The sequence below is a fragment of the Cotesia glomerata genome, linkage group LG1 (genome assembly GCF_020080835.1).
Source record: "Cotesia glomerata isolate CgM1 linkage group LG1, MPM_Cglom_v2.3, whole genome shotgun sequence".
Lineage (NCBI taxonomy): Eukaryota > Metazoa > Arthropoda > Insecta > Hymenoptera > Braconidae > Cotesia > Cotesia glomerata.
In genome coordinates, this window is record NC_058158.1 from 4,090,566 (window position 1) to 4,103,358 (window position 12,793).

The 12,793-nt window shown below is 29.1% G+C and overlaps 2 protein-coding genes across 4 annotated transcripts in view; one reads left to right on the forward strand and one right to left on the reverse strand.

Moving 5' to 3' along the window:
• Positions 1-576: 576 nt before the first annotated feature.
• On the reverse strand, positions 577-10,178 carry LOC123260676 (KH domain-containing protein akap-1). 2 transcript variants are annotated; one of them, XM_044721933.1, is made up of 6 exons: positions 10,005-10,178; positions 2,845-3,804; positions 2,266-2,778; positions 1,224-1,439; positions 974-1,104; positions 577-883 (listed from the first exon to the last, which is right to left on the reverse strand). In XM_044721933.1, exons 2-6 carry the CDS (start codon positions 3,758-3,760, stop codon positions 785-787), a joined length of 1,875 nt encoding a protein of 624 aa, XP_044577868.1. In that variant the 5' UTR covers positions 3,761-3,804; positions 10,005-10,178; the 3' UTR covers positions 577-784. The 2 variants fall into 2 exon arrangements, with proteins under 2 accessions (XP_044577868.1, XP_044577877.1); XM_044721942.1 differs by lacking the exon at positions 10,005-10,178 and adding an exon at positions 4,944-5,223.
• A 1,361-nt stretch (positions 10,179-11,539) lies between these two features.
• Positions 11,540-12,793, forward strand: part of LOC123275252 (tubulin polyglutamylase TTLL4-like) — a 139,131-nt gene continuing 137,877 nt past the window's right edge. Inside the window, exons 1-2 of one of the 2 annotated variants that reach the window (XM_044743243.1) lie at positions 11,540-11,620; positions 12,633-12,756. The gene's annotated coding sequence lies outside the window, so the exon portion shown is untranslated. The remainder of the gene's footprint in view (positions 11,621-12,632; positions 12,757-12,793) is intronic. The other variant, XM_044743242.1, reaches the window with a different exon arrangement.

The window sequence follows — 12,793 nt, forward strand, 5'->3', positions numbered from 1 at the left end:
ATTGTCATAATGCAAAAAGAGAAAAAATTAATAATTTAAAAAAAAACCACAATCAACTTAATCTATTCGAAGAAAAGATTACTTGAATTAATATCCATTCTATACAATCAGTATTCAATGGCTTTTGAATACTCTCTAATTAAATAAGTATTATCTTATTAATTTACTTTATAAGACGCGTTGCACTAAATCTTTCAAATAAATTAAGATTTACGTAAACGTAGTCTTAATTAAGTCAGAAAATGCATTTTTAATCTTTAATATCTTAAATCGACTTTCGATAAAATATATTACAAAACAAGTAATCATGCATTGTTAAATATGAAATGTCATAAGAGAGAATAAATATTAATTTTTAAACGAATGATTGTTGCAAATATGAATGAAATATTTTTATTTTTATTTTTTTTTTATTTTTTTATTTTTTTATTTTTTTTTACTATAAGGTAAAGGCCCCAATAGATGATTACGTACCAGTATATGATCACTCCATGTATTTGTATATCTATATTCACAAATATAGGTATACAAATACATGGAGTGATCATATACTGGTACATGATCATCTATTGGAGCTTTTACCTTACTTGAAACTTAGAAATTTATTTAAATACGGTAGAAAATATGAAAAGTTGTTAAAACGAAACGATAAACTTATTGCCATTAAAATATATAAATCATTCATACATTTACGCTTTGAATCACACATTTATAATTATTTATCAATAGTAATAATCCTATCTGACTTACGCAGGTACGGAGTCTATTTTAAAAATCACACAGATTATGCTACCAACGGCGTACAATGCTCTGCTAACAATTCTTCAAAACTTACAGACTCCGCGTAACCACGTGCTACTAATTCATCTGCGAGGGATATCACCTGAAATATTTAAAAAATAAAAAAATTTAATTTTTAGTTCTAGTTAATTATTATTAATTATAATTATAAATAAATATCTCGATAACTTACCCCGTGTTTGGGTAATTCAATATATAAACTGACGAAAATTTCGGTATTAGTATATGCTTCAATCTGTGCTTGACTAATACGATTACTACAAATTTGAGATACTACATCGTACGCTTCTTGCGTCCATTCACCTAATAAAAAATTAAATTCAATATTACAAACATTACGAAACAATTTTTATTAATTTTTTTTTTTTAAGTGGATTTTAATTGAACGTTGGCAAACATAAACAATAAATATGTACACTTACCATTAATGGGTCTTACATAAGCTAAATTAACTTCTAAAGTTTGAAAAGGCAATGTAAGAAATTCAGATCTAATTTGACGAAGTTCAGCACTACTAAATTTCCAGAAACCTCCATGATCAACTAAACGTAATAAATGCTGTAAACCTTCAACATCTGGCTCTTCTACGTACGCCCTCACCCATTTATTGTACCACCGTGCGACGACAATCATACCGCCTATAAATAAAAAAAAGAAATTAGTGTATACAAAAATAATAACAAACTAGAAAACTTGCAATCACTATGTAACTGCCGTGATTTGTGAAATATAAATAAATAAAATTTTGCTTTATTAAATAATGACTTTTGTTAAATTGCACTGTACTTTTTTAACTATTGACATTTTTAAAGATATAAGCTCATCCCGATATTACACTCATCAAGAGCTTTCATTTGAGTACCCACATGCATTTTGATATATTTTTCATATATACCTATATATAATATATATAAGTATATGAAAAATTGATGTGGGTACTCAAATGAAAGGTCTCGATGAGTGTAACATGGGGATGAGCTTATATCTTAAGAAATATCAATAGTTCACAAGATACAAGGTTATTTCTTAATTATTAACATTTTTAAAGATATAAGCTCATCCCGATGTTACATTCATCAAGAGCTATCATTTGAGTACCCACATGCATTTTGATATATTTTTCATATATACATATATATATAATATATATACATATATAAAAAATTGATGTGGGTACTCAAATGAATGGTCTTGATGAGTGTAACATCGGGATGAGCTTATATCTTTAGAAATATCAATAGTTCACAAGATACAAGGTTATTTCTTAATTATGTATCTAGAGATAGATCATTTTCGAATGCAGCCTAAATATTTGTCATCATAAATTGACTATTGGTCACTGGTCACAAAATTTCGCTTATTCTCTTAATAATATAGATTACTCTCAATAATAAAAGAAAAAAAAAAGAAATAAAAGATTGAAGGGATAGATTTTTGAATGAATAAATGAATGAAGACACTTACGGGTAAGTTGGTCTGGCACATGAGGTGATTCGACAGTGCTATAGAATTGTGTCAAGTTGTAATCTAATAGCTTGAATGAAGGATACGTAGGATGTGTGGGTAATTGTATGAATAAACGATTTGGTTGTAAAATATGACACACCAATACATCATTATTAAGATTCTCAACTAATTGCAGCTGCATCAATTCTGGCACCCAAGTTATTTCTTCAGGTGATGTCGTTATATTAACTTGTTCAAGTGTAAACCCTGGGTAAGCTTTTTTAGGGAATTTTTGTCTGATCAGGTCCAACGCTGTCGCAATATTTTCCGGCAGCCCTTCAATTATACATAATCTCAAGTCTTCATCTAATGGATGAAAGTCAATGGTAATATTAACATTTGCCTGATCGTTCAGGCTCTTTATTGAAGCACCGTGTTTTCCTATAAGTTTTCCGACGAATTTTTCAGGGATTAAAAATTCATAAAATGTTTTGCTATTGTTTTTTGGTACTTTTCCATTAATGCTTCCACCTGTTGTCAAAGAATTTAAATTAAAACAATAATTTCAATGCTAAATAAAATATAATAAAAAAATACCTTTTCCACTGTCAGTGCTGCCTTCGCTCCTGATGTCATCATTGACACTGCCATCTAATACTCCGGAAACAGGACTATGATTTGCAGAATCTCGTTCAAACAAAGTCTGACCCGTTTTAGTCTCATCTCCAGCGGAAGCAGTATCATTTGTTTTCTCACAAGTTTCAATGCTAATTGAACGTGATCTGGTTTGAGGCGAAGCAACAACTGTTTGATGTAATTCATTTTGTTCCTCTGGTTCAGCTTTATCGCCTTCCTCTTTAACCGGCTCTTGCACCTCATTCTGTTCCTTATTATCAACTTGTCCCTGCTCAACACTCGCTTCAACTTTACTGACAACAACTTCCCTCCCAGAAACTTGCTCCTCGCCAATATTTTTATTATTATTAGTATTGTTATTGTCTTCAATATTTTCAAGAATAACTGGAGGTTTCTTGCGGATCATTCTGTCGAAGCTTGAAGATTTCGGGTTACTACCCAAAACAACTTCCTTCATGTCGGGCAAACCTTCAACGTCCTCGTACCAAGGTATGCTGTTGCCCGAAGATTTTCGCGACCTGATTGACATTGAGTCAGATTTCTTCATCGGTATATCTAAGCTCTCGCTAACTTTGCGGGGACTAAAAGCAACCACCTGCTCTTTTGGCGGGGTCTGGTCCAATAGGCTCAGTGAGTTTAATGATTTTTCGACGTGAATTCCTGAATCGTACAAGTCTAGGTCGTTCTTTTTAGATGTATTTAAGTCGCCGTTTGATTTATCAGTGGCTGATTCTTTCGGTGGTGAACTTTTATCTGACCTGGGTATCCCACCGGGGTCAACTCGATCTAATGCTCGACGTTTGTACCAAAAAAATCCAATGATAAACGCAAATGCCGGGAAGCTCCACTTCATTAACTGGATATTTTTGACAGACATGTTTGGTGTCCACGGTAGCCGTTTTTGTGCAAAGATGTTAAAAGCTGAAACGAAAATAATTGTTTTACACTTAAAATATTATTTTTAATTGATTTAACATCAACAGGTGTTTTTTGTTTTTATTAAAAAGTAACAGAAATTGCATAATACAATTTTGCTAACTTTTAAAAGTTATAATAAATTCCGTTTCCAGTAAGTTGAAGTTAAAAAAAAAAAAAAAAAAAAAAAAAAAAAAAAAACATTGTATATAACAATAAAATACAATAAAAATAAAATTTATAGCTCGAAGTAATTAAAATTATCGATAAAGAAAGCGTGTTTTTAAGTTACTTTTAGCAGCCATCGATTCTTTGTCATTAGTACACTTGATTGTATTAAAGCTACGTGGCAATTAATTTGAAGGAATACAAAAACAACTTTTAGAAGTTTAAAATTTTAAATATTAATTAAAAACTAAACCGATCAATTGATAATACAGCTATTGAGTGGCGAAATTTTGCCACGTGTGTTCTTGAATCGGCAGACTCTGAAAGACCGATACGAAGAGAATGTAATATACGAGAGCAAAAATCTCGTTGAACTTTCTCAAAGAAGTTGCCTCAAGTGCGGGCGACCGGTTTTGTCGTATGGCCAATTCACATGCACAAGCGGACGTAAAATATCAGCTAAACTTTATACAACACACATACTATCCACATACAGTGAGAATAATAATAACAGCAATAACAATTCAACTATTTTTTTTTTATACTATCAAACTTTATCAATAACTACTGTTACATACTATATTGCTGTTATTTTAGTTTAAACAATAAAACGATAAATCATACAAAGTAATAAACAACTGTCAAAAATTTTAATTGCAGCAAATAAAATCACGGTAAATTTAATATTTATTTAATCTTTTTTAAAATCAATCAATTTATATTTGATGATCAATGCATACACCTACTGGTACATATGGTTATTGAAAAATTTATATTAATTTAATTAAATTACATACATAAAAAATAATTAAATATTTATAATTATACCGAAATTAATTTCATGATTTTGAAAAAAATTACTAGAAAATTTAATAAACTATTTATTTATTCATAATTCAAATTTTAAAATCCAATTATTTACTCAATAACAAAACTTCCTGTTGAAAACCATCAAAATAAAACTATAACAAACTTACCGAAGCAAAATCCATATTGATTCAAATAAAATAAAACAACAAATTTAATTATTTTGAAGAATACTCATCGGCAAACAATAAAATTAATTAGAATGAATAAATAAATAGATTAATTAATTATTACGATAAATAAAAACCAAAAAAACAATAAATCTGTTATCACAATAATTATTGCACAGCGTCCGCGAGTAGTGGTGATCGCGATATAATATTGGGTCTGTGACAGAGCAACGACTCAAGCTTCCTGCACGTGGTCTTACAGCAGAAAAGCGACTGAAAACTGGTCTACCCACAGCGGCACGCAGACGCGCCGAGTACTACGTGTCTTTATGTATAATAATAATACAACACCGACTATATACTCGAGGTACGCAGCAGGCAGCGGTCGTCGTGCCGTTCGACTTTATATCAGGCGAGAATAACTTGATAAGAGCTGCTGCAGGTAGGAAAACTATTGCTCAGCTTACTGAGTTTAAATTGCCCTGGATAGCCTTTTTGGTTGAATTATTCAATGACTTTTAATTTTTATTTTTATAATTATAATTACATTTACATTTACACGTTGGTGCTAAGAGTTTTCGTTTTTTATATTCAAATATACCAACAGATGCGTACTTTTATTTATTATGCGGAACAAATTGGAGTCTTTTGAGTTTTATCAAAAGAGCTTTTAAAATAAAATATTTTAAGTATGTAAATTTTTTTTTAGTAATAAAAGAGAAAGTTTTTGAGAAAAATTTCAACAGAAAAAATTAAATCTACCGATTATTGTTTTATTGCTTTATTTTTCCTTGCATTTCTAGCTGATTAAAGTGAAAGAATAATAATAGGGTGATAGTAAAGGAATAGAATGTAAAAGATCCTAGTTCACTTGTCTAGATAGATTTCAATGTACAGATAACAGCGTGAGACTTGCTATGTAAAGGTATAGGTGCTTGGAATGTCCGTCAACTTGTATTAGCTTACGTATGCTTACGACTTACAACTTCAACTCGGTGAGAATATATCTATAGAATAGATATAGCTTTTTTCAACGTGATAGTAATCGATGAGGCAATCGAAAACTCCACGTGTGTTTGATAATTTACAAAAGATAAATTTTTGTCTGTTTGAGTTAGACTATATAGTAAATATAAATAGTACTTAAAAAACCGAGAACGGTTTAGAGACTTGTTTCAGGCCCGTGAAAAGGAAAAGTTGAAAATGATAAATATTTGGATATAAATAAATCTTTGGATTTTTGGAGCAGATATCTGGGATACTCCTTTGAGGGATTAGGTCGGAAAATCGGCTTGAGTGTCATGGAAAGTTTTTTTTTTAATTTATGGCTAGTTTTCAGAGAAGGGGAAATTTTTTTCCAAAAATCGTGAATTTTGATAAATTTTTAGTAGCCATTTAATCGATAATATATTTCGTGACTCATTGTGAGTCATTTGGACTACTAATTATTTAATTATAATCGCCATTTGTATGACGATAATAAGTGATTTTTAAGAGCGGTTGATAGTTGATTGTCAAACGTGTTTTTCTCATGTATGTGATAAAATTTAGAAAAAAAAAACGCTTCGCTCTTCGATAGATAATTAAATTATCTATCGAAGAGCGAAGCGCTTTTTTGGAAAATTTTCATTTATTTATGCATAAAATGCGTTTTAAGATTCCATTTGTTGTACAAGTATGACAGAGATACTTTCGTTTGTCCAATAGAGGGCGAGAGAGAGAAAAAATGTAAACCCTTCTTAAACTATTTTCTTATCACATTTTTTTAAACTGTTATTTTTTAACTTTCCGCTAAGAAAATTGAAAATTTTCAAAAATCGGGAAGATTATTGTTTTCACCCCGTTGTTCGAAAATCGAGTTTTCATCAGATCTCGACGTTTTGAGGTTCTAGGAAGCTTTCCTGACTATTTCCGCGGTGATGTCACCGCGTCTGTGTGTGTGTGTGTGTGTGTGTGTGTGTGTGTGTGTGTGTGTGTAAATATCTCATAACTTTTGAACGGATCATCCGATTCGATCGAAATAAGCGGCGTTCTGAAGAGTTCTTTTGCCCCTAAAATTCTGATACTAATTTACAGAATTTGAGTCGATCAATTTTGAGAAATCTCTAAAATAAAATTTCCAAAAATTCGTTTTTTTTAAATATCTTTTAAACGGCTGAACCGTTCAATTTAAAAAACTAATCAGCTCTTAACCTCAAAAAACCACGTCGATTGCCACCAGCCCAGTCAAAATCGGTTAATTTGTTCGTGAGATATCGTTGTCGAAAAAAATTGAAAAAAATGTTTTTTTCAGAATTTCTATGAAATTTTTAGCCTGACCAGTCTACGCTTAAAGATTTTCCAAAGAACTCGAAAAACTGCGTTGAATGCCGTAAACCGCGAGGAAATCGGTTAATTAATTCAAAAGTTATTGCGGTTTGAAAATTAAAAAAATAGTGTTCTATAAAACTTCCATTAGCCTTTTGAGCTTGAAGAGCTCAAAAGCACAGAACAGCGATTTATTTGAGCTCGGAGAGCTCAAAATTACACATAAATTATATTTTTGAGCTCGAAGAGCTTAAAAAATAAGTGAATTGTTTTCCTAATTTTTTTTTTTAATTACTGATTTGATTACTGTTAGTTTAGTATTTATGGTTTGTTATTATTGATAACTTTTTCCCCAACATTTTTTTCCGTGAAACAGAATTTAATTTAACTGTTAATAAATATTACATAATTTAACGCTAAACTTTTAGTACTAATAAGTTAAAAAATATTCAACTTGTTTAATTTTTTAACCCATCAGTAAAGTTATAAAAAAATTAATAGTTACAAGTCAAAAGAAATAAATTGTAACTGTTAATAAGTATTGTTTAATTAAAAGTTGAATTTTTATGATTTGTTTGTTGATTTATCAACGCTGAAAATAAAAATAATTCCTGTTCAGCCAAATATAATCGAAGTTGAAATTTTTATTGTAGTTTTGCGGTATAATATTGTTAATATTATTTTAAGGAACAAAAATTTTATTTTAATTTAAATTTATAATTTAGATTAAATAAAAAACAATGATCTGGTGAGTTTAAACCGTCAACAGAGAGTAAAAATTATATTTTCATAAGTTTTAACATCAAATAGTCAAATAATAAAAATTAACTATCCCAATCTGTAAACTAAAACTTTAAAATGACGATAATTGAAGATAATTTGCTCGTTGAAAATATTTCATATGATTGAGTAACTTTAAAAATATTATTCTTGTGATTTTTTTTTATTCAAGTTATTTTATAATTAATAATTGACAATCAACAAGCTGAAACTAGCTTTTAAATTATTCGAAGATCAAAGAATAATAATGACTGCTCATTACTTAAAAATAACATTATAAAGTACAAGTATGTTTTTTATCACAACAAAGAAGTTGTAAATGACAAAAAAAATCAAAACTCCAAAAACAAACTGTACGTCTACGCGTGCTTGTAATAATAAAGCCTAAAAAAAATAATAAAAATAAATTTTTTTTGTCAGTCGAAATACAAATTACTTTAAAGCTTTCTCTTATATTACATGTATTATAAACTCTTGGAGTTATTGTCAAGGCTATTTATGTAGTAAGCAACTTCTCGTCACTCTAGCCTCTACTTCTGCAATTTAATACATATGAAATATAAATATTTGCAAAAACCATTATATAATCATTTTAATTAAATTAATTAAACAATAATATTTTGTAATTTAAAAAATACAAAAATATTGATTTTTGGAAAAAAACCACAAAATTATCAGAGTCACTCAATCAATAAATTATTAATAAAATTATATAAATTGTTATCAGTGATTTATTAAATCATCTGTGTCAATAATTACCCGAATAATATTTTTCTATTTTCGATACTCGATAATCAATCAATGTGTCATTAGTTTATATATTTAGAAGAAAAATTAATTTTAGACCAGATTTCACATAAATCGACGACCTATTTAGTAAACTAGATAAATAATTAAATAATAGTAGTAAGTATTTTCTACAGCAAAATTAAATAATTATTTTACTTATTAATCAGTTACTTAATCATCGCGAACTAAAGCAAAAAAATATAAAATATAAATATCACTGATTAAAATTGTAAAATAAAACGAAGTTTACACTATCAGCTAATGTTTTGATAATTGTCAGACAAGTACTTGTATGTAGTGATAAAGTCATCATTAACAAGAAAACGGTGGAGTAATTTTATCCTGACAATGAATGAAAAAAACAAAAAACTTGTACTGCGTAAAAAGATTAAAACAATACTATTGTAACTGTGATTGCATAAAAAAAAAAAAAAAAAAAAAAAAAAACAGTACCAGTTGTCCTTTGAGTAAAATTATAAAACGATGCATTAAAAAGCAAAATTATTAAGACAGTAACTAGCAGACATTAGACATACATTGTTGAATAATCATATGTTAAACTATTATCTAGCTCTTATCGCATACATAATTAAACCATAAATAAAATTAATAACAAAACAACAACTTGCTCGATTACCAATAAAATATTTTTAACAAAGAAAATTTTAATAAGTAATGAAGGTAATTTTTGTGTGGATGATATTGATATTGTTATTAATAAACTAATAAAATAATTTTAGTATTGAATTTGTAAGTGAAAATTTTTTGAAGAAAAGCAATGGATTTTAAAAGTCAGTATTAAGTTTTGGAATTCGTCTGCGTCCATATTGTCCTCACCATGCACCATGAGCCATGATCAACCATGAGCAACTCAAATGCCGGAAGATATTTTTAACGTGTATAGTTGTTTCAAAGAAAATATATGTATACATATATATACACATGCATACTTTTTTTTTGTAGAAAAACGGGACTATCAGTTGACTTGCTGATAAATTGCCAAAAGATTGTTGATCTGTTTGTGAAATAACGACAGAGATGGTTAGTTAACATGTACATAAAGAGTTGTATAATAAATAAAAAAGCAGAACGAAGAAAAGCCGTGCGGCGAGCTGTAGAGGTAACACGAGGGCGGCGATAATTTATAGACGCCGGTATAATATATTTTAGTGTTCAATAACTCACCAATTATTAATACTTTGAGTTATATTGTTGACGGTTGTATCCGAATATCAATTATTTGTATCACACTCCACTGGGTAATTATTTAAATAAATTTAGGAAAATAATTACAATTACTTCACGTGAGCACGAATCTGTTTTCATAGGCTCGCTTGCCAGGCAATATGGCGGATTGAGTCGTGACTATATGACGGTGGATTCCGACGCACACACACAAAATACATGGTTTTTTTTAATGTGTGTTGTGTGCTTGAGAATGCTGAGATGTGTGAGTGTATCTTCTTTCTTTTCACAGCGCCGTCTGTTGAAATATTTATGTAATACAAGTACATATACCAGGGCGCTTCTGCTACTGGCTACTGCTAAACTGCTCCCGTTAAATTTTCAGGGATGACAACGTCGAAAATTTTCATTGTTCTAGGTCATGATTCAAATTAAGTAGGTGTAACTCCTAATTATTTTTTAATTTCTTTTTGATTTATGTCATGATCCTGAGATTAAAAATCTTTTGATAATTTTTCATAATAATAAAGTTAGCTGACATTTTTTATTTTTTTATTTTGCTTAATTTATTAAATTAGAACTAAAAAATATTTTTAAAAAATTGCACTTATAGTTTTTGAAGTTTTTAATAAATGAAAATTTGTTTTTTAATTTTTTTGTGATAATTCTTTAATAAAAAAAATCATAAAAATTTTTAGATGTCGGCTAACTTTATTTTCATTAATTTTTCTTAAAAAATTAATTATTTATTATTTTATCTTTTTTTTTTTTTTGATTAATAAATTAAAAAAAAAATTTTGATTTTTATTTTTCATTTAAGAAATTATAAAAATGTTTTTAAAAATACAACTGTCAAAAATTTTAAAACAACTTATTAATTATATAAAATTGAAGAATTAAATATTTTCTTCTATTAGTATTTAATTAATCATTAAATTTTTTTACCTTTATGTAAAATCGTAAAAAATATTTATTCATGATAAAAATTTTAAAATTCAGTTATCAAAATAAAATATAATTTGATTTGAATTTAGAGCACAAACAAATCAGCCATGAAAAACTCTCCGCCAATGAGAGTGGAGTATTGGTTCCCCTACTTTTATCACTGCGCATGACAAAGATGCCATTATATATACCAACGGCTTCGTGCGAGTAACAACAACCGGTGTGTCCGCTGATGATTCAATTTTGTTTTTTGTAATTATTACTAATTGTTTCGCGGTAAATAATACATAAATAATTCGGGGTTAGGCGTCGGTATCTTTATTTGAATAAATTTTTGCGTGACGCGTATAAGTAACGTAATTTAAATGCGTTGAATTATGTCCATTGACCGTTAGTAAAAAATTTTTTTAAACAATCATAGTAAACAGAGTACGTACATTCAAAGTAGTCGGGGAATAATTATTTCAGGAAATTTTCGTATAAATACTCGATCATTTTATTTTTATAGAACTAATCAATAAATATTTTTAAAAATTTATTTATTAGAGCCGCTCGTTTTATTTTTAATAAAGTCATTTCTAAGTTCGTTAATATAATAAATTTAATTTTGTTGGAAATTAAGGGTCCTTGCAGTTGACGGTATTAGATACTGAACCGATGTACTGATTCACGTAAGCTTTATTAAATTATCATTTCATTTTATTTAATCGATTTTTTTTATCACTAATTAATTTTATTTATTGAGGTTATAATTGAGGATGGTTTTACTTGTATCACTGTAGTGTTTTACAAGGGAGGGTGGGGAATTATTGTCTCTCTACTTTTTTCTCCGCAATATAATCTCTCAACCCCGTCATTATTACTCTCAACCACTTTTTCGTCCCCACCCCCCTGCATGTCGGGATTTTTTCTTTCATACCCGACACACATGTGCTGCGACTGTGGCTGACTTACGCGTTATAATCAGTACCTGCATTTGCATTACGGTCTTAAATAGTATGGAGGTACTTCTATAATGACTTTTTACCTCCATAACTATATGGGAAAACCACAGAAAACCCGACCAGTACAGAGGCTGGCAATGAAACGCACATATTCTTAGTTTATAATCATTGAAAAATATTGGTGCGCGTCGGTATCGAACCCTGGTCCCACTCTTTCGAAATGCAGGTACCAAGCCGATTAGGCTATTGCCAACCTTAATTTTATTTATAAAACACAAAGGAAAAACATTCTGCTTTTTTTACTCATATGTAATTATAAAAATACTTATATCAAAAATATCTTATATATTTAACAGGCGAGACCATCTTTTTCTCCCTTTGCTCTCACGGAGTTCAACAGAACTCCGAAACTATCTCTGTCGCACTCCCAACAGCAGAGCAATTGCAGTTTCGATTAGTTTCACGAAATTGAAACTGCAATCACTGGTCTCGGCTGTTAAAATGATTAACAATAAATTAAAACGATTTTCTCTAAAAAAATTTATCTAAATATTTATTATAAACAAAAATTTAATTATCCTTAAGATTAAATTTAAAAAATAAATAGGTAAATTTTTTTCCCGCTTTTTTGTTTGCTGCAAGTATTACCAAGTATTACCAAGGCTCGATATACAAAATTCTATATAAAAAAAGTTAAATAATGAATGGTTGATAACTAAGTATTTTTTCTTATCCACAGAAAAGCGCGCCAACTATAGACAGTTGTGCTTGGGACTTCACAAAATGGCCGCATAGCGTTGTAGTGCTTCTGTCCTGTCAGCACGTGTACAGCTGTGCTCCGGATAAACTGCCGAAAAAAGTGAGTAATTTAGAATTTTTATTTAACTATTATTCATGTTT